This window comes from Diabrotica virgifera, chromosome 10, assembly GCF_917563875.1.
Source record: "Diabrotica virgifera virgifera chromosome 10, PGI_DIABVI_V3a".
Taxonomy (NCBI): Eukaryota; Metazoa; Arthropoda; class Insecta; order Coleoptera; family Chrysomelidae; genus Diabrotica; species Diabrotica virgifera.
In genome coordinates, this window is record NC_065452.1 from 7449587 (window position 1) to 7474845 (window position 25259).

At 34.4% G+C, this 25259-nt stretch overlaps 1 protein-coding gene across 2 annotated transcripts in view; it reads right to left on the reverse strand.

Moving 5' to 3' along the window:
• Positions 1–1614: 1614 nt before the first annotated feature.
• LOC114340508 (zinc finger protein basonuclin-2-like) overlaps positions 1615–25259 on the reverse strand; it is a 76314-nt gene continuing 52669 nt past the window's right edge. The window contains exon 2 of one of the 2 annotated variants that reach the window (XM_028291255.2): positions 1615–23567. In XM_028291255.2, the coding sequence (XP_028147056.1) occupies positions 20388–23567 (3180 nt within the window). In that variant the 3' untranslated portion in view covers positions 1615–20387. The remainder of the gene's footprint in view (positions 23568–25259) is intronic. The other variant, XR_007695725.1, reaches the window with a different exon arrangement.

Genomic DNA, 25259 nt, shown 5'->3' on the forward strand with positions numbered 1-25259 from the left:
TGATTATGCCGCCCCCCTTGTGATGCCGCCTGATGCGGCTGCCTCACCGCATCATAGCACCGCGCGGCCCTGGGAAAGCTCAATAGCTCCGCTATAGTAATAGATAGCAATAAAAATTAATAACAAAAATTTTAGCCACCTTTAAGCTTCACATTACAAAATAAGTTAGAATGTTACAGGGTGTTCGATAACACAGTAGCAGACCTAACTTATGTTTTTTTAAATAGAACACCCTATATTTTATTTTATATTCGAAATCCTGTTAACTTCTCCATCACAAAAATATAAAGGTTTGTAATGTTATACAGGGTATTTACAAAGTTATAACCAATTTTGTATGAAAATCGTAACAAGTTCAACTCCCTGTATAAATAAAAATAAGAACAACAGCAATGGTTTATTAATGCCATATTTTTTATTTATTGTCAAAATTTTTAAGAATTATTGATATTTCTAATTTTCTTTATATCAAATACAGGGTGAGTCAAAACGCAAGTACATTATTTTCTCAGTAATTTTAAATGGAACACCCTGTATTTTATATCACTATTGAAAAGTACCATTACCGTACTTTAATTTTTAGATAACATTCCCTGTGTCTAAATTTATTAGTTTTCGAGATATTTTCATTTTTCAATGGACCAGTAGCGTGGCCACCCAAATCAGCAGAATTTAATAAATAAATTTTTCTATTGAATAGCGGTGCATTTTATTGTGTAGTCTTATTAATTTTGTTGTTAGCAAATAATATTCCTCATAAATGTTCATATATTATATAGTTGTCAAAAAATATTCTTTCATATATTTTTTATGACAGCTATGACCAATCATTTTTAGTGTAGTTTATATCTGTTCTGAAATATCTTAGTTTTAAGGCTCCATAATTTCTACTAGATGTTAGATTCAAAGGTGATTTTTCACCTATTCCACTGCAACCTTTTCACATCTAGTGTGGTCCTCTAGCCTTAGATTACATTCTATAGTATGACCCTTTTTAAAAGGTCTAATAACGTCGAGACTGAAGCTTCCATGTAGCTCTTTGCCGGTGGCTTTTTTTTCGCCTAATGCAAAGAACTGCACATTTGCCAGGCTGTCACAATGACATAAAATGGGTTCTGCTTTTTGTTCTTCTAGGTGACAGAGTCTGCATCATCATTTGACAATCCCATTGCCTTTAACTGTTTATTCATCTAACAATACCCTGTTCACAGTCCTTCTACGGCTTTGACTGTTTTCCTGTCTTTACTTTTTAGCTGTGCTGCAAATTTTGGCGAATGCTCTGTAATGAACTGTTTCTATTTTACTATCTTTGTCCTTGTGAATTCCTTCACCATTTTGTACTAATTTGAACAAACTTCTTTATTGGACATAGGAAGAAACATGTTTTTCTATCCATTTGATATTTGAACAAATTCCATAATTCTATTAAACAAAGTTAGGAAACTTCTCCCTGTTTCCTTTAACTTTCATGCTTAAGAATCTTCTTCGTTTATTACTCTCAAGGCGGTTAATATTTAGAACACATTGTTTTGTTATTTTGTACAGTTTCTATTTGTTTCTTGAATATCTATCAAAACAAAAGAGGTGGGGGGAGTAAGGAGAAAAAAACATATATATACGACAGCTATAGGTTTTAATTAGCCCAAAGGCAATACATGTTTTGTTTAACTGTACACAGGATTGTGAATACCTATTAATGTCCTTTGCAGAAATGTATGAAAAACAAAACCTAATAACTTCTGTCCACACTTTTTGTAAATTATGTCATTTTTATATTTTTTGAATTACTATTTTCATAACATTAAAAGGATTTGGGATTTGTATATTATGAAAAAGAAAACAGTAGCCACGAACTCAACATATTCCTATTGGGGACTCTGATTTAACCTTTGCTCTCTTAAAAAAAAAATAAATTTTTAATTTTTTTCATTCTTTTACATCACTCATCCATCAAATAGTCTCGTACGGATAAAATGTACTCATTCTTTTTTTTTTTTTCTATTTAGTTGTCAACTTTAAGTGTTAAGGAGTTGTTTTTCCTCATAATTGTAAAGATTAATAGAGCTTTTATTACTTCTGTTTGATGTCTAGACCGAGAGAAAAACTGTAAACTATTTTCGCTCTACAATGAACATTAAATATCATGAACGAGAATGTATTGCGCTTACTAAAGATAGAAAAAGTACTCTACAATGAAAAAAGTCTATTATCTAGGTGATGTCTTTCCTTAGCAATACACTTTACAGACTATTTGAGTAAATCATCATAAATTGAAAAAAAGGTTGATTAATGATGAAAGATGAAGTAAACCAGCTAATATTATTAAACAATGCTTCTCTCAAATCAGACCAACCATCCTTTTGTCTTCACTGAGCTTAGAGGAAACTGCTTCATATCGGATGTATTCACATTAAAACAATATCTAAAACAGCAACAATACATGAAAGGCTTGGAAATATGTTTAGATCAACGATAAACTTAAATGTTACAAATATAACACTCATGTAGGAGCCAAGGTATGTGTTCCATTTCTAATCAGCGTAAAGCTAAGGGGAGAAAGAATGAATATCATGAAAGAGCTGTGCACGGAGAGCCCTTGGACTTTGGACCTCCTTACAAAGTCCCAAGACCACAGGGTACTCCCAACAATTGCACTCTTCTCGAGGTGGCCCTGTTAAAACTGAACCCATCGGAATATAGTCGATAAAGAATTACCTAAGCCAAGCCGTGAGACACCGTGGTGAAGGCTATAAGGCACTAGGGTGACAGTGTCGTAAGCGATTCCTTTGGGGTAACGTATCGCACCCTATCGCATATATAACTTACCCTCACAAGCGGGGCTCTGCTAGAGGTGGACTATCTTTTGCTAGCTACTCGTGGAACCAATATGGTGGAAAGAAAAAAAGAAAAAACTCAGGGCCAAACGGTTCCCAAGGCCGATAAGCCAGGGAACTTCAAAGCCAGAACCACGGTTCCTAAAACCGAAGGGCAGAGAACGTCTAGAGAAAATCCGAACGCCGAAAAGCCAGCAAGTTCTAAACACATCTCCAAAGCTAAAAAATTTAAGGAAGCACAAAGTTTGTCAGAGTAACAGCGTTGGAAGACGTTGATCTCATTACATATTACATATCTCATTACATATTACTAGAGTAAGACTGCAAGGATATCTGGCATTTCTAAAGCCAAAATCAGTAAGATGGTGAAACAAGGTCAATATTACATACAAAGCAAAAGGGCTGTAATCAAGTCCAATTTCAAGGCCGCTGAGAGCGCAAAATAGATGGTCATCATAGCCATTAGAAGCCATGCCAAAACAAAAACAAACTCAGGAGGCTAAACGTCCAAGGTCAGACGGAAGCACACCACCCGAAATCCAGTGCAAAGGGGAAAAGGCCAAGAACCGAGGGTGTGACTTTTAGGAGGTGCCGCTTTTGTTAAATTTGAACCATCCGGATTCCCAGAAGCCATCTTAGTGGCTTATGAAGAAATTCCGGAAGCAGGACCTGAGGTTCGCTTCCTGAAGAGTACCCACAGGCCGGGTTTCCTAGAAGATAACTGTGTGGATGACATAAGTGCGAGGTGGCTAAGGAAGCGATTCGAACCCTAAGGCTTTGGGAGGGTCATCCCTCAGGGTTGTGGAGGTGGAATATATTATACCAAAGCCGCAATCATGCACTGTCTTCGTACAGGATGAAGATGGGAATTGAGTCCAAAAGTTAGGGTAAGAAAAATAACCATGGGCTCAGGGACACATCTATATACAGTCAGTGGTAGCAAACCTTTGACAAAAGGGGTTTCGTAGACCTTCTCAATTGATTCTGAGTCTCGGGAAGAGGTCTAGAAATCCCAAATGACACCATTTTTCGAAATAAGAAAATTAACTTTCCGATGCAAGGAAGGTATTCGCCAAAATTTATGGTATACCTAATAAACAAAGACATGAAAGCAATCAAAGCCAGTAGTAGGTCTGTTAATAGTACACTGTAAACTGAATAGGCAGCTGAAGCTGATGGGATTGACAGATGATGACCTATGCAGATTTTCTCACCTAGAAGAAGAAAGAGAATGTACGGTTCTTTGCATTAGGCGAAGCAAAGCCACCAGCAAAGAGCTACATGGAAGGTTCAGTCTCGAATTTATTAGACCTTTTAAAAAGAGTCAGGCTAGAGAATGTAATCTAGGGCTAGAGGGTCACAATAGATCTGAAAAGGTCGTAGTGGAATATGCCAAAAAACCCCTCATTGAATCTATCTATCGATCTAGCACCCATGTAGAAAATGCTGTTAGAAATAGACTGAGCAACAATAAATACTTAAACGACGTATTACTAAACAAACTGACAACTAAACTACTAGTTTGGAAAACGATTTTAAAAACTATCTTTATTGACGGTATTTAACTTTGATGCGATTTCGTATCCAATATTGTAATATTGGAGCGACTTCAGACAAAAGCTCCTCGGATGGTGATTAGTAGCTCTTGGTACAGCCAAATCATATCGTAGTTTATGAGTTAAAAACAAAAACAGTAAAAGAAGTATATTCACCTTTTTTATGAAGTAAATTACAAGGCCACGGATACGGGGAGTGGCTAATCGGTGGAAAATATTTCATTCTCATTCCATGTGTCAGAATTTGTGTCTTTGAGATGAGATCGAATGAAATCAGCCCATTTAATTTTGTTTATACCAATACCACTACAAAGGTGTCTTCTGATATATGATGTTCAATCAAATGAGCCTGTTGCAATATTGTACGTAGTTTGTATCAAATAAACTCAACAACAACAACAACAACAACAACAACTCTACAAATGAGAGTAATGAAATAAAAGCTCCTATTATTAGTAATAAAAAAATTAAAAAAAAATAAAAACAAGCCTTAAAATAATTAGGCATTTAACAACAATTTAAAATGATTTTAGATAATACAAACTCATGTGTTGCTTCAATAGTTATAAAACCAATTAATACACTACTCCAGGGGTTCTCAATATTTTTGGGTCATGTACCATCAAATACTCTTTATTACTTTTGGTACCACCTAACTGAAATACCTATCTAGCTAGGTGATCTAATTAACTATAATAGTGGTGCAGCTGATTTTGGCTGTTTTTGCGTTTTGCTGTTTTGGTGTACCACCGGTGGCACATGTACCACAAATTGAGAGCCGCTGCGACTACTCTATTAAGAAATTAACGCAGCATCTTAAAAATGGGTAATTTTTGATGTCTCGAATTTCCTAAACCTGTTGTCCGATTTAAGTGATTTTTTTAATAGGTTATAGCACTATTCTTTAGCAATATCGGTGTAATAAAATTGTTGCTACACAGGTGATTTGTCACTGTATACCGGGTGTACTAATCAAACTGTGTTTTTTCTTGAAATTCACCACACCCTGTGGGTGGAATATTCTAGCATTTATAAAATACAGAAATTAAAACCCACCTATAGCCTTTTTTTAATATTCTGTTTTTTAATTCATAAGCTTATGTTGGATAATAAAAAAGTTACGTACTTTAACATCTAGCCATGTTCTAGCCATCAATACAGGGTGTTTCTAAATAAGTGCGTCAAACTTTTGATGCACTTTCTGGGGCAATTCTGAATGAGAAAATAATGACAGTTTGGTTTATAAACATATTATGTTCGCAAATGATTCGTTTCCGAGACACGGTATGTTGAAATTTTTCTTGCCAACTGACAATTTATTCATTGCTCTCAAACCGGTTGACATATGCAATTGAAATTTGGTAGGTTTCAAGAGGTAGTTATTGCGCATTGTTTGACCGACCCCATAACTCGGAAACGAAGCATTTGCGGACATAAGTTGTTCTTTGTAATGTAGAATTGTCCTTTAAAGTTTATCGCACACCATGTATTGATGAAAAACATAGCTAGTTGTTAAAGTACCTAACTTTTTGTATTATCCAACATAAGCGATTGAGATAGATAAAGATAAAGGCAGTTTTTGTTTATATTTGACTCAGAGTTGGACTACCATCTCCATATAGCTATTTCAGCATCCCATGCATCTTCAGTGAAGTTATGCAGTCACAACTATGAAAGAAATATCAACAATCTGCCTATTTAAGGGAAACCATCGCGATACAATGATTTCACCTTTTGAGACGCAATCCAGCGACATCTCTCGTATTACGAGGAAAACAACGAAAAGCCCTAGATACAAAGTTTACTACTTTTTAAACAATTAGAATAATTGAAATAAAAATACAATTAACAATATTTTAAATCTAAGACTTTTCGTTAATAAACTGCTTTCTGGCTGCATCCTGTATCTCCGGCTTTTACAATATATAAGCACAACAGACGACGAAAATAGGAAAAAGCAAATAGATGACACTTAGGTCACGCATTTACCTCCTCTTTGTCTAGGAAAAGGACCGAAAGACAGTTTCTACATACTCAAAATCTGAGTAAAGATGAAAAAGATAAAGGCAGTTTTTGTTTATATTTGATTCAGAGTTGGAGCACCATCTCCATATAGCTATTTCAGCATCCCATGCATCTTCAGTGAAGTTATGCAGTCACAACTCTGAAAGAAATATCAACAATATGCCTATTTAAGGGAAACCATCGCGATACAATGATTCCACCTTTTGAGACGCAATCCAGCGCCATCTCTCGTATAAGCGATTGATGGTTTTAATTTCAGGATTTTATAAATCCTAGAATATTCCACACGGTGTTTGGAACACAGAACTTTGAGAAAAAAACACAGTTTTATTCGTACACCCGGTATACAATGAAAATTTACCTGTTAAGCAAAAATATTATTACAGCGATATTGTTAAATAATAGGGCTATGACATATTAAATATCACTTAAATAGGACGACAGGCTTAGGAAATTCGAGACATCATCAAAAATTACCGATTTTTAAGGTAGTGGACACATCAAAAATTACTGGACAAAAATCTTTTTAGAAAAGTCTGTCAAAAATTCTTATTTCTCCAGAGCTTCTACAACAACCCGACGTAAAATTTTGCAAAATCAGTTCGTAGATATTAAACTAACAATACCTTTGACGTCTCTTTAATTTTCTGAATTTAATTCTTACCTATGAGTATGGAATACGTTTCTCCGTTTAGTCTCTCATAATATGAGTATGTCCCAATTCCTCATCATAAAATTTCTACTAAACAAGCGAAGGCTAATAAGGCCCCTCTCACCTGAAGTTGTGTTCTAACTGTCAAAAAAATTTCATCATAAAATTGTAAATTATGTACATTTTTAATGTTAATTTTTATATTTATTAAATCATTTGTTTTTGAAAGTAAATTAGGATGTTAAAAAAACTATTATAGAAACAGTAAGTTAAATGTTGTGTTTATATGGTATTAGCCACAGTTAGGTTATAATGACAATTACATATTTAACTAAAAATACTCTTAACGTTTCGATTTACACTCCGGAAATCGTTATCAAAAGAAATTAAGAAAAATAATTTGTTGATAACGTTTTCACAACACAGCCGCCAATTGTTATTATTATTTAGGTTATTTCATATCCCAGTCAACAAAAAATTGTACTTTGACTATGATGGTTGTAGGTAACAGTCAGCTATTACTGTAAAGATATGAGGGCAGATGTTTTAATGCTCTGTGATACTAGACCAGGGCTCATCTGTAAAAATATTAGCACATTTGGACGTAGAGAGGTGACTCAAATTTTTTTGCAGAAATTGCTTGAAAATAAATCAAATAATAATATTTGAGTTATCCTCCCTCTCAAAAAGGTCCGGAACATTGTTTAAATAATCAAAATGTCAAAAAATGAAGGAAAAATTCGATTTTTCTCTTCGTTTTTTGATTATAACTTATAAAGTATTCATTTCCGAGAAAAGTTGTACTAACTTAAAAGTTGTCTAATTAAATTTCCTACAATATAGAATTGGTTAAGAATTTAAACAATAGTCACCCTTGTTGCAAAATAGCAATAACTCCGAAAAAAACATACAAAAACAAGTATTCGCATTTTACGTTTTTCAACCATTTGTGCTACACTTAGGACATTCATATTTTACCCAGAAAAACTTTATGATACAATAAAATAATACTGTAAACTTCATTAAGATCGGTGTAATAGATTTTGCAAAATAAATTTTGCAATCCAGCTTTCGCAAAAAAAATTAATTTTTTCAAAATATTACAGGACTGAAAATAAAGCAGAGAACAAGTTGACATTTTTTTGCGTATAGAAGTGTACTGTACCTTTTATTTGCAGTTTTGCAAAATTAAAATCGAATAACTACCACGGCGTCAGGCATTTTTTTAAATAAACATTCATTATTGGTGCTACGCGCAGGACAGCGGGTAGTTTGCTCTTATTGGGCATTCCAATGACCTTTGATAATGATTGATACATTTTAATTTTTATTACATTTCGGTATAAATAAATAAATTTGTTTATTGCAAAATAAAAACACATACTATATCCTTTGAAATAACACTTTTATTAGCAAAAACTTTATTGTTTATATATTTTAATTTAGAGAATAAAAGTTTATTATTTTTAAACATAAATGCAATTGTTTAAACAATATTTCATAAACAATAATAAAATTAGTTTGATTTTTGTGGAATTAAAATATTAAAATACAACAAAATATAGAGTAAGAAAATAATATATTAGATAAAGATTAGAAGAAATTTTGGTGGAAATCAACTTGTGTGAATCGAACACCGCTGTCCTGCGCGTAGCACCAAAAATTAATGTTTATTTAAAAAATTTCCTGACGCCGTGGTAGTTAATCGATTTTAATTTTGCAAATTGCAAATGAAAGGTACAGTACACTTCCATCAGCATTGCTATCTTATTTTCAGATGCAGGCTGAAATATCTACTCTACATCGTGCTATCTGCGCAGTAGATGACACAACACCGATAAAACTGAGGGAAGCAGAACTGCGCATAAACCACCTTACTAAGGACGAAAAAGTGCGCGCCTGGATGGGTAAACCTCTGCACGGGCGACATCCCAATGAGGTCAGCCAAGATTATGTCGACAATATAGCGTCGAACTACTGGTTGACATCAGGAAAGATGTTCCCTGAAACGGAGGGTTCATTACTGGCCATTCAGGATCAGGTTATACCAACCAGAAATTACCTGAAATATATCATCAAAGACCCTCATGTTCAAAACGACAGATGCCGATATGGATGTCAAGCCCAAGAAACCATCCAACATCTTACAGGGGGCTGCCAGGCATTTGCTGCAACTGAGTACAAGGAACGGCATGACGCAGTGGGAAAAATCCTTCATCAGGAGATAGCTATCAAGCTGGGACTTCTCCAAACCGACCATCTCCCATATTATCAATACGTCCCTGAGAGTATGCTTGAGGATGGCAACTACAAGCTATACTGGGACCGCACACAGACCAAACAGTGGCACATAATAGACCAGATCTCGTACTAGTTAATAAATTAACAAGACAAACAACACTAATTGATGGGGCGATACCTAACAACAATAATCTACGTATTAAATTTACTGAAAAGATCGCCAAGTACAGAGATCTGGAAATTCAAATACGAAGGCAATGGAGAATGCAAAGTACCCAGATGATACCGATTATTATGTCTACTACTGGAGTCATTCCGAAGACCCTCCTCGAAAGCATAAAAAAGCTGGGTCTGAATGAACATCTTTATAAGACCATGCAGAAAGCTGTACTACTCGCGACGGCCAGAAGTGTCCGAAAATTTTTGGGAGATACACCTGCATTCCAAGTCACCTAGGGCTCGGTAACACGGAAAGAGTCCCACCAGAGCTCAATCCTTTTGATACCGCAGGTATCTGGGATGAGTCAATTTTCCCCTTAGAGGGAGTGCGAGCCGTATGGCTAAATCGGGAACAATTGGCGGTTGTATTGTACACACCTTATCAACAAATTATTGTTCTTAATTTCTGTTGATAACGATTTCTGCAGTGTAAATCGAAACACCAAGTATTTTTAGTTAAATGTAGTTGTCATTACAACCTAACTGTGGCTAATCCCATATAAACACAACATTTAACTCAAACATGCCACAAGTCAACAGATTTAGAACCCTATTAAAGAGTAAGTATTTTATATTTTAAAATAAGTTTGAATTCGTGTGGATAGAAGCATTGTAGTCGTTTTATAAAAAAACAAATATATTGAGGTTTTAAAATATTTTCGTATACATTGATTTAAAATGGAACAATTGGATACCTTTCGGTTAACATTGTTGGTATATTTACATCTATACATTTACAAGCACTATAGCATATTTACAAAATTATTGCACATTAAATATACATTCTTTTTGAGATTACTAACTTGTATCACCTGTTGATTATATGGGATTATACATCGATTGCTATACGTATGAATGAGTTATTTATAAATTTTAAGCAACATGTATTTTGACAGAAAATAGATGCGGTACATCCTTGTCACTACCAGCTTCTTTTAAATCCGACTAAGCTCAAAATATAAGCCAAACGAATTCAGTTACTACAATCCACGAATTACACAATAAAAATACCATGTTTTTAATAACTTCATTTGTTTGCATGTACTTTCAGATTTAATCTCAGACATGTCACAAAACAGCAATTTTTGAACCAATATGTCTAGCTGGTGGGAGGGTGTAAGAGTAGGTATAGTAGGGACAAAGCAAAGAATAGATCTGCCGGTGAGTCTATCTAAGGATATCACAATTTTCCAGAGGGAAATAACGGCAATCCATCACTGTGTGGAAGAATAAGAAAGGCAGAAAATATCGTACTGTACAATTGCCATCTTCAGAGATAGCCAGGCAGCGCTTAAGGCACTCAATTCAGTAGAGGTCAATTCTAAGCTAGTATGAGATTGTGTGGGTGCCCTGAATAAACTAGGAGAGCATAGCAAAGTTAAAGTAGCCTGAGTACCGGTGCACGAGGGTCATAATGGCTATGAAATTGCCAAACAAGGCTCATCAATATAATTCGTTGGACCGGAACCCTTCTGCGACGTTGCAAAGGTAGTAACCAGAAAGGATACAAGAAAGTGGGTAGCTTACAAATCTCTTGAATGGTGGAGGAATTCGCTAAAAGAAAAACAGAAGAAACAGTGCCTTACAGAACATTGGCCAAAATTTACGGTAGACGTAATAAGTAGACTGGAACACAGTCAAAGCCATAGTAGGTCTGCTAACAGGAAACTACGCTGAATAGGCAATTGATGCTGATGGAATTGGCAGATGATGACCAATGCAGCAGACCTCAACAGCAGAGCATAATTTTATAAGTGTGTCAGTCTGGCAATTGTGTGGTTCTTTGCATTAGGCGAAGAATAGTCACCGGCAAAGAGCTACATGAAAGAATCAGCCTCGAAGTTATTAGACCTTTTAAAAGTATCAGGCTAGAGAATGTAATCTAGGGCTAGAAGACCACAATAGATCTGAAACAGTTGCAGTGGAATAGGCCAAAAGCCACCTCATTGAATTCAGCTCTCTACCTGGCGTGCCTTTCCTTTTTTACGGTTATAAATGTAACATTATCCTAATATGCCTTGATTTATTTATCCTTTAGTCATTAATATAATAACAAACTGGACAAGGAATTCACATTTTAAACATTTTTTAAGTGTCATCCCGACAACAAAAAGTTTCTTTTTTCGTATTCATACGGGACTCTATAGATAAATTTTTTGTTCCTTATTATTCATCATCAAATGTTTTAAATTAATGATATTTTGTTGTACTGGTTATTTCAAATATTATTACACTGTTATATTTATTACCACTATAAGATTTCTGGCAATCTTTTAGACGATGTCTTATCATTTTCTGAAACCATTTCTTATAAAGTTTTGTTTGCGTTTATCTGTTTCCTTCTTTAATTCGTGTAGGAAAATAATTAAGTAGTATAGTAAATAAAGGTTCTTTCAGTTCTCTCTAATTTTACTATTTGGTTTTTAATTGAGTCATTTTTGTCCATTGGTCCATCCATGTAGGAAATAAGTGAAATTCTCTGTTTGGGTTAACTTTACTGACTGGGTAGGTCAGTCCTTGTGTGAAAGTGGATTTCCGGCAATCAAGTCTTATTAGAGGTAAAGATTTAAATACTTGACATTAAAATGTTTAAGTTGTCAATTGAATGTAGGTTCAGTTAAATCATAATCGGATAAGGATACAAGTAACGTCGGTCAAGGGGATCATCAATCAGCACTCATTAGTCTATCTGCCAACTCAGGCTATTGGCAGATATGGCGGGCTATTGCGGACTATCTTGCAGCTAATACACATGTAGTTCTCGGATAGTTTGATCTATTTTCATAGACTATAAGTCGGTTAATTTAATACTTTTTAGTATGTAATCAACAATTTAAATCAAATTGATTTCCAATTAATGCAACATTATTAATTGTATAGCTTTTATGTTGAACTTAGCCGGTTATTACAGTTTGCTTGGTTCGTTCTTGCACCTCTGATAACGGATTTTTCATATTTGCAATTGCAAATATAAACATAGCTTTTGCAAAATCACAACTAAAAAAGAGATCACTAGGCTAAATAGTATATATACAATTGAGTATTCACCAAACTGGCTGATAAAATTAATAAAACAAGTCTCTAACTAAAGAAATATAAGTGCAGATTCTCTCAAATAAATAAGTATACAGAACTGGCTTTCAGAAGAATGAACTATTCTAAAAATCACATATATTAAATCAGCTTAGTCACACCCGAATATGGTTGTCTTTGATTCCCTGACTAATTAAATAGATACTATAAAACTATGATCTTTAAATTTGAATCATTGTTGCTTATCTCTGCTATATTTGAGACATTAGTGATTTTATATAAACAAAAAAACTTTTTAATCTGACATAATTTGGCAATCGCTCAAACAGGCTCGAATTATGAATCTCATAAAATTGTGACAGATAAAAATGATTAATGTGTGCTCATGAGCCTTAAACTAAAGATCCGTCGAGTGAATGATGGACTAAAAGGAATTCCATGATGGACTAAATTCAACAAAAATGTATTGCAAATGAACTAGTATTTGTCAGTAAAATCGAATATGTCACCACTGCATGGTAGAACATCCCTGTTGAGCTGCCCCCAGATATTAAAAAACAAATAGCGCTTAATTACGAGCTATCTATAAGATTTCATATCCAGTAGATTAAAAATTTTGAGCTCGTTACTTTTTTGTGTGGGGACTGACTCAGCCCCCCACTACTTAAAAATTGAAATATTGAATCGATCTTTGCGGCAGAATTACGAGCTATTTATGAGCTTTTGAAGTGATATAGTTTTGATTTTTGAGCTCATCCCCTTAACCCCCAAACGATCCTTTAATTGATCCACTCAAGAGAAAAATTTTGAGAAAAATATATCGTATCGCGGATATAATTCGCATTACGTATACCTTTCAAACTCTTAAAATACGCTCATTTCGATTATTGATGCAATAATTTCTTTTGTAGGAATATTTGATTTTTTTTTATCTTAGAATTTATACGCTATACGAATTATATCCGCGATACGATATATTTTAATTTACAACAAAGGACTTAGAAAAAATAGTACAAGAAAAGAAACAACTGTGGAAAAAATACTTAACAGACAGAAAGCAAGAAAGCTATGACAAGTACAAGGAGAAAAGAACAGAAGTTAAACAGATGGTTAAAAATAACAAAGACAGAACGTGGGTAGAATTTGGAAATAAATTAACAGACGCATTCGGTGAAAACCAGAAATTGTTCTATAACACACTTACGAGCATGAGAAAACCAAAACCAAATACATTGAAAAACGTGAAGGATAAGAATGGAACCATACTCACAGAAGAGAATGAGATTATGGAGAGGTGGAGAGAATACTTTGAAGAACTCTTGGAAGTGGAACAAGTAGAAGGAAATAAGTTAGAACAAAACAAAAATCAACACACCCCACAAGAGCAACAGGAACAGATAGAAAATATAACACAATAAGAATTAACAAATGCAATCAACAAAATCAAGCTGGGAAAAGCACCAGGACATGACGATATAACTGCAGAAATGTTCAAATATATGAATGAAGAAAGACAACAAGAATTATTAAACATCATGAACCAAGCTAAGAAAGAGAAGAAAGTACCACTAGACTGGCAGATAGGCATTATAACACCATTGTATAAAAAAGAAGATAGCAAAGAATGCTCAAACTATAGAGGAATAACACTAGGAAGCACAGTAGGAAAACTTTATGCTAGTATACTAGAAAACAGGCTAAGAGAAAAACTAGAGAACACCTTTGAGGAGAGCCAGAGTGGTTTCAGAAAAGAAAGAGGGACGAATGATCAGATTTTCATAATCAGACAAATAATAGAAAAAGGTTTTAAAACAGAAAAAGAAATACATGCATGTTTCATAGATATGGAAAAAGCTTTCGACAGAATTAAAAGAGAAGATATTTGGAAAATACTAGAGAAGAGAAAAATTGAACAAGGTCTAATAGGATGCATCCAGAGTTTATATGAAAAAACGAAAAGCTATGTAAGGACAAGAAATGAAAAATCAAAAGTATTCGACAGCAACATTGGATTAAAACAGGGTTGTGTCCTGAGTCCACTACTCTTTAACCTAGTACTAGATGACGTAAAAAAAAACTGCAAACACAAATGGAGAAAATATAATGTAGGATATTGGAAGTTGAGAATGATACAAATGACAGAACTATGCTACGCAGACGACCTGGTGATCATTGGGGAGTCAGAAAAACAATTACAAGAAAATTTAAACATATTGTATGAAGAGCTAAAAATCAGAAACATGAAAAATAAACAAAGAAAAATCAAAAACAATGATAATTGGAAGACAAAACGGAAAACACAAAATAGAAGTAGATGGCAAGCAACTTGAACAGGTAGACAGATATAAGTATTTGGGGGTAATCATAAGCCGGAATGGAAAATTAGAAGATGAGATAAATGAAAGAATTGAAAAGACTGGTAAGCTGTACAATAGTATTAAGAGTAACTTTTTAAAAAATAAAGAAATACCTAAGAATATAAAAATCGAAATAGTAAAAAAGATTGTGAAACCCACTCTAACCTATGCCTGTGAATCTTGGGCATTAACAAAAAGGCAAAAAAATAGACTAATAAGCACAGAAATGAGATCTTTGAGAACAATAGAGGGAAAAACAAGGAAAGATAAAATTAGAAATCAAACCTTTAGACAAAATCTGAAAATACACCCAGTTACAACAACAATCGAACAAGGACAACTTAGATGGCTCGGACATGTACTGAGAAGAGGAGAAGAAAAAAAAAGTAAGACAGATATATGAAGCGAGACATATGGGAAGAAAGAAGAGAGGACGACCAAGAAAGACGTGGACAGAAGAAGTGAGGGAAGCGGCCGACAAAAGAGGAATAAAATGGGAGGAAACAAAAGCATTGGCCATGGATAGAAGGAAATGGAAGGAAATGTGGAAGAAAACGACGGAGAACCTAACTCTGTAACAACTCACACCGAAAGGTAGACGAGTTCTGGATTAAGTAAGTAAAAGTATCCAGCAGATTAAAAATTTTGAACTCGTTACACTAGGCAGGAATTTAATATTTTTTTTGTGGGGACTGACTCAGCCCCCCACTACTTAAAAATTGAGATATTGAATCGATCTTTGCAGCAGAATTACGAGCTATTTATGAGCTTTCGAAGTGATATAGTTTTAATTTTTGAGCTCATCCCCTTAACCCCCAAACGACCCTTTAATTGATCCACCCAAGAGAAAAATTTTGAGAAAAATTAAAATATATCGTATCGCGGATATAATTCGTATTACGTGTACATTCTTACTCTTAAAATACGCGCATTTCGATTATTGAATTACAATTTCTTTTGTAGGAATATTTGATATTTTTTTTCTTAGAATTTATTCGCTATACGAATTATATCCGCGATACGATATATTTTAATTTTTCTTAACATTTTTCTCTTGAGTTAGATTAATTAAAAGGTTGTTTGGGCGTTAAGGTGATGAACTCAAAAATCGAAACTATATCACTTCAAAAGCTCATAAATAGCTCGTAATTCTTTCTCAAATATAGATTCGATATCTCTATTTTAAGTAGTGGGGGCCTGAGTCAGCCCCCCACAAAAAATATTAAATTCCTGTCCAGTGTAACAAGCTCAAAATTTTTAATCTGTGGGATATGAAAACTCATAAATAGCTCGTAATTTCGCGGTACTTGTTTTTAATTTCTACGAGGTGGGGGGCAACTCAACAGAGATATTATAACAATGAAGAACCCGCTGTAAATGGCCTACCACCATTTATTTTGCAGAAATGTTCAGAAAATTAGCACCAGTTCACACTGTTTGGTTCGAACAAGAGATATTTTCAGCACTCAAACTGACTGGTAATCAGCCATGCATTCCTGATTTAGTATTAAGTGGCTTCTTTTTTTATTTCTGTTCATTTAACTCAACATTTCTTTAAGTCTAAAAAGATCTTGTATCAGTTTAAGATTCATGTGAAGTTAGTTATTCGTTGGAAATAAAAAAGTGTTTTGAAAACAGACTCCTGTACATGCAAAACTATATTGATCTTTTTGGTGAGTATTGTGGAAAACATCTATTTTTATACACTTGTTTGCTTTACTCATCGGAAATCGAAACGTCAAAATATATTTATTTAAAGTAAAATTATGGCTTATTCCCCATAAAAATAGTAAATTGCATTAACATGTCACAAGAAAATAGCTTCAGAACAACATACAGTAGGAAAAATGAAAGAATACCCATGAACGAACATATAAAACACGCTGTATTTTCCTGTCACCGTGTCAGACAAAAAATTGGCCAGCGCAAGTACATGTAATAATTATTGTTACATGTACTTGCACCGGACAATTTTCTTTGTGACACGGAGACAGGAAAATACAGTGTGTTTTATATGTTCGTTCATGGGTATTCTTTCATTTTTCCGACGTAAAGGAATGTAATATCTGGTTTATGTGGGATTGAGCCACGATTATTGGTGTAATGAAAATTGCATTTTTAATTAATTAATGTTTGACGTTTCGATTTCCACTCCAGAAATCGTCCTCAAAAAAGAAAAGAATTATTCTAAAAAAATCTGGGAAGATTCTTTATACCCTGATTTTTTTGGTATGTAGGTACCTACATATTTCTTTTCAAACAATGAAAAATTTGGTACGTATAGATGTTTTGGACCACAGCAATGTGTGCTTGAAAAAATTGTTTGAGAATGATGTTATTGCCCTAGGAGTATCAAATTCTGACTATTTTTGTGTGTTATTATGTGTTCATTTGTTTGTGTAATCTGTAACGTAGATGTGATTGTTGAAAATTAAATTTTTAATTTTGTTGGTGGTTGTGATGTGTGTTGCATATGTATAGTGATGAGATTTTTTATGATTTTTTCTTCGACTTCCATTCCTCTATTGTTGGTATGTTCTTGTTATTGATTTCTTCTTTTAGTGGCAACCACAGCCTGCTGCATTCTGCTGACATCTAAATTCTTAAATTAGACATGCCACAAGAAAACAATTTCATAACCTTGCTACCAGGGGCGTAACAGAGGCCCCGCAGCATGAAGCTTGCGGGGGGCCCCAATCGATTTGGGGCCCCATCTTGTCGTCTGATATTATGTAAAAATATGTTATATATTATTTTACGTTGTGTGGTTAAATTTAAAAACGTAAATGTCTAAATAGGCGTATTCAGCAAGTGAATCATCTCATATCTAGAAACTTAATCCTTTCCAGTCTCTCGAACTTTTATGGTGACGACAATCAACTATAATACTTTTTACGTGATTATTGAAAGATCTGACAATTGCCATTTGCCGAATTTTAGAATAATATTTCTAAATCTAAAAATTGGTTTTTCTCTTTCAACTTTACCTACGTTTAGTATTTCGATATAATTATCCAGAGGCGTAACAGAGGCCCCCGCAGCATGAAGCTTACGGAGGGCCCCAATATGTCAGGGGTTTCATCTTGTCGTCTAATATATGTAAAAATGTGTTGTTATATTATTCGCATACATACGTTTTTTAAACAGTGCAATATTGAAAATGAAGTTGCCCATCCGAATTAATAAAATTGTAGATATTATATTCGCTGATAGTAGTGCACGAAAAAAGTTGATCATCTCATAGAATAATACTAATGTAATCATTTAGTAATTTTTGTTCTATTTTATTCTATACCAATAAGTAGTAAATAGGCCATTCTATACCAAGTAAATGACAGTTTTGGAGTGAAATTCTCAGCGTTACGATGGACGTATTTGCTTGACAATTTGGATTTAGGTTCTAGTTACACTCCACTTCAAAGTTGGACTTATGCCGTTGGTTGCTTTTACTTCAGGGGATGACATCCCTTCTTGGGGTGAAAACATACGTTTAAAATAAGTCAAGAAATGTGTAAATTGACTAATTATAAGCAACTTTTTTTCTATAGAGTTTCTTTATCTATGTTAATACTTTTCAAGTCATTTGCAAGTGAAAATGTTTATTTTTCAACAAAAAAACAGGTTTTCAGAAAGGTTTTTCGAAAATAACTCTAAAGTAAGTATTTTATCGAAATAATATTAGATATATCGAAAAAATATTTGTAGCAAAAATTTAGCTTAGAAGATACAAAAAAGGTGTACTTATTCATGAGGTTTATCGACACAGTAAAAGTACAGTTGAAGGTCATGAAAAATTATTCCTATTCGTCCAATTCCAAATCGAATATTTCAACCTTAAATAACTAAAATGAAGCACTTTTCGAGAAAAACTCATTAAAACTTTGTTTAAGTGTTTAAAAAAAGGTTTATTTTTAATAAAAGGTTCTAGCGCCAGAACTATACGAGTTACGCTTAAAATAAAGTTAGCCCCATTTTTGGTAAAAAAAAATCTACCCTTATTTGCACCCCAAATAAAATTTATCGTTAGAGCTTTACCATTTATTTTAACTATTTATTGTTTATATGATCTGTAAGTTTGACCGGTTCGAAGGTCTTATTTTTGAAAAAAATTGGTTTCATAGTAAAAAAAGTTTACTATTTTGGAAAAATACCTTTTTTCAACATCATATAAAAAGTTTTAGTGATACGAAAAATCTCAAAGAGTAAAGAAATGTAGGTTTTGCTTTTATAAATATTTTGGCTTTATTTTGTTATTCTGTAAGACAAAAATTGGTTATTAATGTTTAAAATTTGCGTATATTCGTGATTAGTGACTCGTTCAAGCTCTTTTAACTAGAACCCTTTCAAAAATAAGCACTTTGAACCAGTGAAACTTACAAGTCATATAAAAAAGTTAAAAAATTTGTAAAGCGATAATGATTCGTTTCATTTCGGATGCTAAATAGGGGAGATTTTCACAATTTTTTACCAAAAAATGGGATTAACTGTATTTTGAGCGTAACTGGCTTAGTTTGGCGCTAGAAACTTTTGTAAAAAATAAAAATAAAACTTTTTTTAAACTCTTTAAAAAAGTTCTAATGAGTTTTCCCCGAAAAGTATTTTATTTTTTGGTTATTTCACGTTGAAATATTCGATTTGAAATTTGACGAATAAGAAAAACTTTTCATGAGCTACAGCTTTTCTTTTACTCGATCGATAGACTTCATTTTTGTTTAATTTTTTTATGAGCTACATTTTTACTAACAATGTTCTTTTTGATCAAATACTTACTCTTTGAACTATTTGCGAAAAATCGCCTAAACTGTTGTTTTTTTTGCTAAACAACAAACATTTTTACTCATAAATAACTCGAAAAGTCTTGAGTTGACCACTTCGGTGATGACTCTAGAAATTACACGGTATCGACATATTTTACGTTCATTTACTGGGCTGTAACACATAGAGGTATTTGTTACACATGTCGCATTTGGTAATTTTTTAAAGGGGGCCCCATTTTCAATTGTGCGGGGGGGGGGGGCGACGGAGTTTGTTACGCCATTGCTTGCTATATTATCTGGATATTATATACCTACTGATATGCAATATTCCAGGATAAATTAATAGCTGTATCATAAAAATCAATCTGACACTGGGCCATTATGCCAATTATGCAATGACATTATTCTTCATTTTCATTGGGCGAACTTTTGAATATTTGCTTTTAAGCATACAGACTAGCAGACAGTTTATACGTTTGTGATAGTGATTGTGAGCAACAAAAATATAAGGGGCTAAGTATTTCTCTACACTTATCTCTTAACGAGTATGTTTAATATTATAATAGTGTCGATATTAATAATTTTTAGAAAAGTAAAGATTCTAGATATTAATGACAACCATATTCTGGCGACTAAGACATCGTTGATAAGTAGGTACTATCAAATCACCACCACAGTGGAATCGCACTAAAGTCAAGTGTATTCTTTAAAGGTCACGAATGTTCAGTCTCTTTTGATGGGGATTTAATATGAAGAGACTCATTCTCCGAATGGATGTTTCTTCTCGTTCGCGATAGGAACAGTTTAGGACAACCCATCACAGTACACTTAAACATTTCGGATATATGGTGCTTCTCGCAATGGTCTTTAAGTTGTGACGCAGTACTAAAAGCGGTTTTGCACAGTCGACATGGAAGATTGCTTTCTTTATCAGGTGTTGGAAGATCTTCTTCGACACAGTGGATATATTTGGTTGGAGCAGAAGACAAATTTGCTGGTGGAGGTGAGCCAGAGACTGGCGAATTGGAACTGGAGGAACGTTCTTTGTGCGTTGTAGATAATGATGATCCATTAAATTGGCTAAAGTGGTTGAAATTTCCTAGAGGAAACGGTAGACCACCCAGAGGAGGAAACAAAAGTGGGGGGTGAGGTATTCGGTCACCATTAAGGATTAATTGGTCTAGATTAGGAGGAGGTAAATGGTGTCCTTTTAAAGCTTCATCAGTGTATAATCTTGTAAGGAAATCTCCATGTATTGCTGGATTCGTTAATGTTGCAAATGGAGATTTCTCTAAAAATAATGCAGCAGCAGTTTTGTCGGAAGATGTAGAAAGAAGCTTTCTATGTAAATTTAAATTTGCACTATGCCTATCTCTACTCCGTTTTGACGGAAAAGCTGCATTGCATCCATCAACATTGCATTTATGCATTAGTTTTAAATGAACATTTTGATAGTGCGTTTTAACCCCAAAATGATTTTGGAAAATTTTACCGCATGCAGTGCATCTTCTTGGATTATCTTTATCTACTGGAACGTCCATACCACTAATAAACTGACCATTATCGAAATGTCCAAACAATTGGTGCTGACTGTTATCATCTGGAGAATCTCTACCATTGCTACTATCTCCAGAAGATGTTTGAGATCGAGTAGGGCTTGGAGGGCCAGCACTCATCATAAACCCCAAAGGAGGAAATGGAGGAGGTTGACCTGGTAAACCTAAGTGTAATCCTCTAGCCATGAATTCGTTAAATGGCCCATGTGAAAGGCTTTCTAGTTGCCTTAACGGATTTGTCGAATCAAATGATTCGTCACTTTTATTGCTTTCAATCGAGCTAGCTGGTCTTTCTTCTGGTTCATCTTGAACTTCCAGCTCTTGATGAGGTTTTTCTTTTTTGAGTTTATCTATAGTAAACAATGGGGCTATGCTTGTTTTAATTTCTGTAGTAAGCACTTTTTCTGTTTCATTTGCATTTACATCAGGACTTGGTTTTCCTAAATCTAAAGGAGTATCAGACATATCTATTTCTTTTTTGGTTTCTACAGGTACTACCTCAATTTTTACTATTTTTTCTTTTTCCTCTTTTTCTTCTTGTTCTTGTTTTACCTGATCAGCTAATCTTTCGGAAAAAACATCATTAGAAGAATCTCCGTCACTAGTAGCATCCTCCATCATTACAGGTACTGCACATCTAGTTGGATTTTGGCTTTTTCTCTTTCGTTTATTTATTTGAATACTAGGTTCATCTTTAAGACTTTGCGTATCAACTACACTAAGCGAATCTTCGTTGCTGTCGATATTGCTTGTCATGTCTTCATCTACGTCCGATACAGATATTTTTTGTTTTTTAGCGGGCATTACTAAATCTTCAGGTACTTCTTGGACGTTATTTGTACCATTGGTTGTTTCTCTTCTATCTTTGTCTTGATCATCTTCTTCGTCTCCTCCGACAACCACGATTCCATCATCATCATCGTCATCTTCTTCAGAATGCTGTTGGTGATGTAGTGATTGACTTGCAACAAAATCTGCATAAGCAACTTTATTTTCTTTCATTCGCTGAATGCTCAAATCTAAAGTTTGTTTAAAGTCCATAGACGGCAATGAGTGATATTTCATGTCTGGGGGTGGAGTTAAAAGAGGAAATGGTCCAAAAGGATTCAATGGACTTAGAGCTGCTGCTGCAGGAAGAGAAAGTCCCGGTTGTGGAGGTATCAGTATAGGATGGGCTTGAGAGCTTCTGCCATCATGAGGTGAAATTTTTCTTCTCAGGTGAGGTGAATGTAGCTTTGGATTAGGATTAGCGCTATGCCTGTTTCGCGATCTTCTTGAACTAAACATCATATTGCATCCTTCCACTGTACATTTGTGCATTTCGCGTAAGTGAACTGCGGAAAAATGTATTTTCAAAGCACCTTTATCGCAAAATGTTTTCAAACAAACGTTACATTGAACTCTTTTCTTCCCAGTAGCTGGATTAATGAATTGAGTTCCTAAATTAAGAGGTAAATTAGGCGAGCCCCACGTTCGCTTTGTGGGCGTGGACGGTTTTCGACCCGGTAAAATGCGATTTTGTCTAGGAGTTCTTAGAGCGTCCCTGTCTCTACTTAGATTTAAAACGCTATGAGAATTTTCATCACCATCATCATCTTCTTCACTATTTGTATTACCACTACTTAAAACATCAGCACTAGAAGGAGATTTACTTCCCGTCGACATTCTAGCTGACATCAGACCAGGAAAGGTAGAAGCTACTAAACCAGCAGCTGCAAGAGAATTCACAGAAGCTGCAACTAAATCTGACGTTGGATGGCTTCGTGATGATGGTGGTGGAGGAGGCGGCGGTAGACAGGATGACATAGATGTTGCCCTGGTAAGATTCAATCCCAAGGATTCATTTTCAGACATCCTTCTTTGTTCGGGACTTACTCGTGTGGGAAATGCGGACAAGCCTGCTCCAAGTTTTCGAAAATTGAAGTGTTGCATATTTTGAAGTCGATTTAAAGGTGAAGAATTCAAAGAAGATGCAGTGATGCTACTTGGTGGTGAATTTGATGATATAGGTCCGTTTGGTGTCGGCAACTTAATGAAGTTCAGAGGATGCTTTTGATGAGGAGACATCGTTGGCGGTAATCTAGCAGCAGGATGAAAAGCGGAAGCTGGCAGCGTTGGAGGAGACGGGCGATGGTTTGGAGACATCGCCCGACGTGGGTGCGGTACGTGATGACGCTCGAGGCGCTCCAGTGTTGGTTCCTGAAGTGCCTGTTGCGCCAAGAGCAAGTGTTGCGTTATGGCTCTTGTATCTTCAATACTAAAAAACTGTTGGAGGATCGGATGTTCCTCCTCAAGAGTACGGAAGCGCCATCGGTCCAGAGTGGTGCCGTGTGTCTGCTGAAACAATTGAAATATGAGTCAGTATGGTAAATATAAAAATATCAGATATTAAATTTAGATTATCAATGCGAAAGTGGTAAAAGTTTATGTAATAAAGTCATCAGCGGATTTTCAATAATAGACCAGTTCGCAAAATAGTTCAAATAAATAAGGAGACCGACATCAAATGTTTATTAAAGGACCGTGCCGGCGTATAAAAATATACGCTTGTCTATAGCACTCGCTGTTTAGAAATGTAGTCTGCTGAATGTCTCCCGCACATTTATAAATACACAGGGTGCTAGTCGCCGTCACTTGCCCCTCTCAAGTTCAGCTATAGTAGAGTTGGACCACATCGTTTATTATAATGATTTCATTCGTCTATATTGAATATCGATTCGGAATCATCTCCTTTTAACAAGAAACGAGACAAAGATGTGTAAAAGTCATGATACTTATTTGATCCCAAAAAATAGAAAGGAACTAGAAAATCTTTCGAAGAAGACAAGTGTATGTAATATTAAAAATTATTTACTTTTTGGGAGAATATTTTTAAAACTGAAAATTAAACATCCATCAAATATGTTTGTAAATTTTAATTTATAAGTATATTATTTGTTATGAGAAAAGTATACCGGCAAACCTAAAAAATGTATTTGGAAATTTCAATGTACCTATAACTGTTAATCTACGTAAGCGTCTTCAGAGAGGGTATGGTTTGAAATCAACGTATCACATTTTTGTGAATTTTTTCGAAGAAATATTTTGTTTTTAAATTAAATAATCATATTAAGTACAATTCAAAGAATATTAAAAAAAATGTCAATCCAAAATATTGAAAAATAAGCCATTGGTGGCAAATTTTGGCAGGCAGCTAAAAAAATGGATTTTGCGGTGGACATCAGAACTCGTCACTGGATAATACGAAACAAAAAATTCAAAAATATTTAAATAATTTATGAGTTTCACGCGGTAACAACTTCGAGTTCTTTTATTTTTAATGATTTTTGAATGTTTTGTATCACTCAGAAATCAACAATACGAAATTTTTGGTAAACATTTTCTGAAAATCAACGGATTTATTATTGTTGAACAAAAAATAAGCACAAAACAAAAAATATCTCGACCATGTTACCTCACGAAATGTCTAAAGAAAATATGCAAAATTTCAGGTAGATCGGTCAAGTAGTTTTTCAGTTACAATGTCCACTGCATTTGAAAAAGCAGTTTTAAGAAAAATGCATTTAAAATTTTGACAACTGCATCTTTATCTTCTATTATTTGTCTGCCAAATCGTAAAGTGATGCACATTGGAATACGTTTTTTGAATCGCGGAGTAATGAAAGTAGAAATGATTATTATCACCGAATGACCAAGCCGAATAAGCAAATAATTTGGATTTCAGATCAATACCAGGAAAACAAAAATAATGATCGTAGATAGGACAAAAAAATTAACAATTTACCGCACATTTCGAGAGATTAATTGTTTCTGGAAACGTTCCGGGGAGAATATCAAGAGGACGATCACCAACTAGATGGTCTGACCAAATAAAGCATTCAGCTGGAAACTCATTCTGCGAAGCTCTTAGAGCAGCTGAAGATAGAGACCAATGGAGAAACATTGTTAGGAATATTGGAAGAATATGAAAGCAAAAAGCAAGAAATGAGGAAGAGGATCATCTAAGCAGTGCCGGATTAACCAACAGGC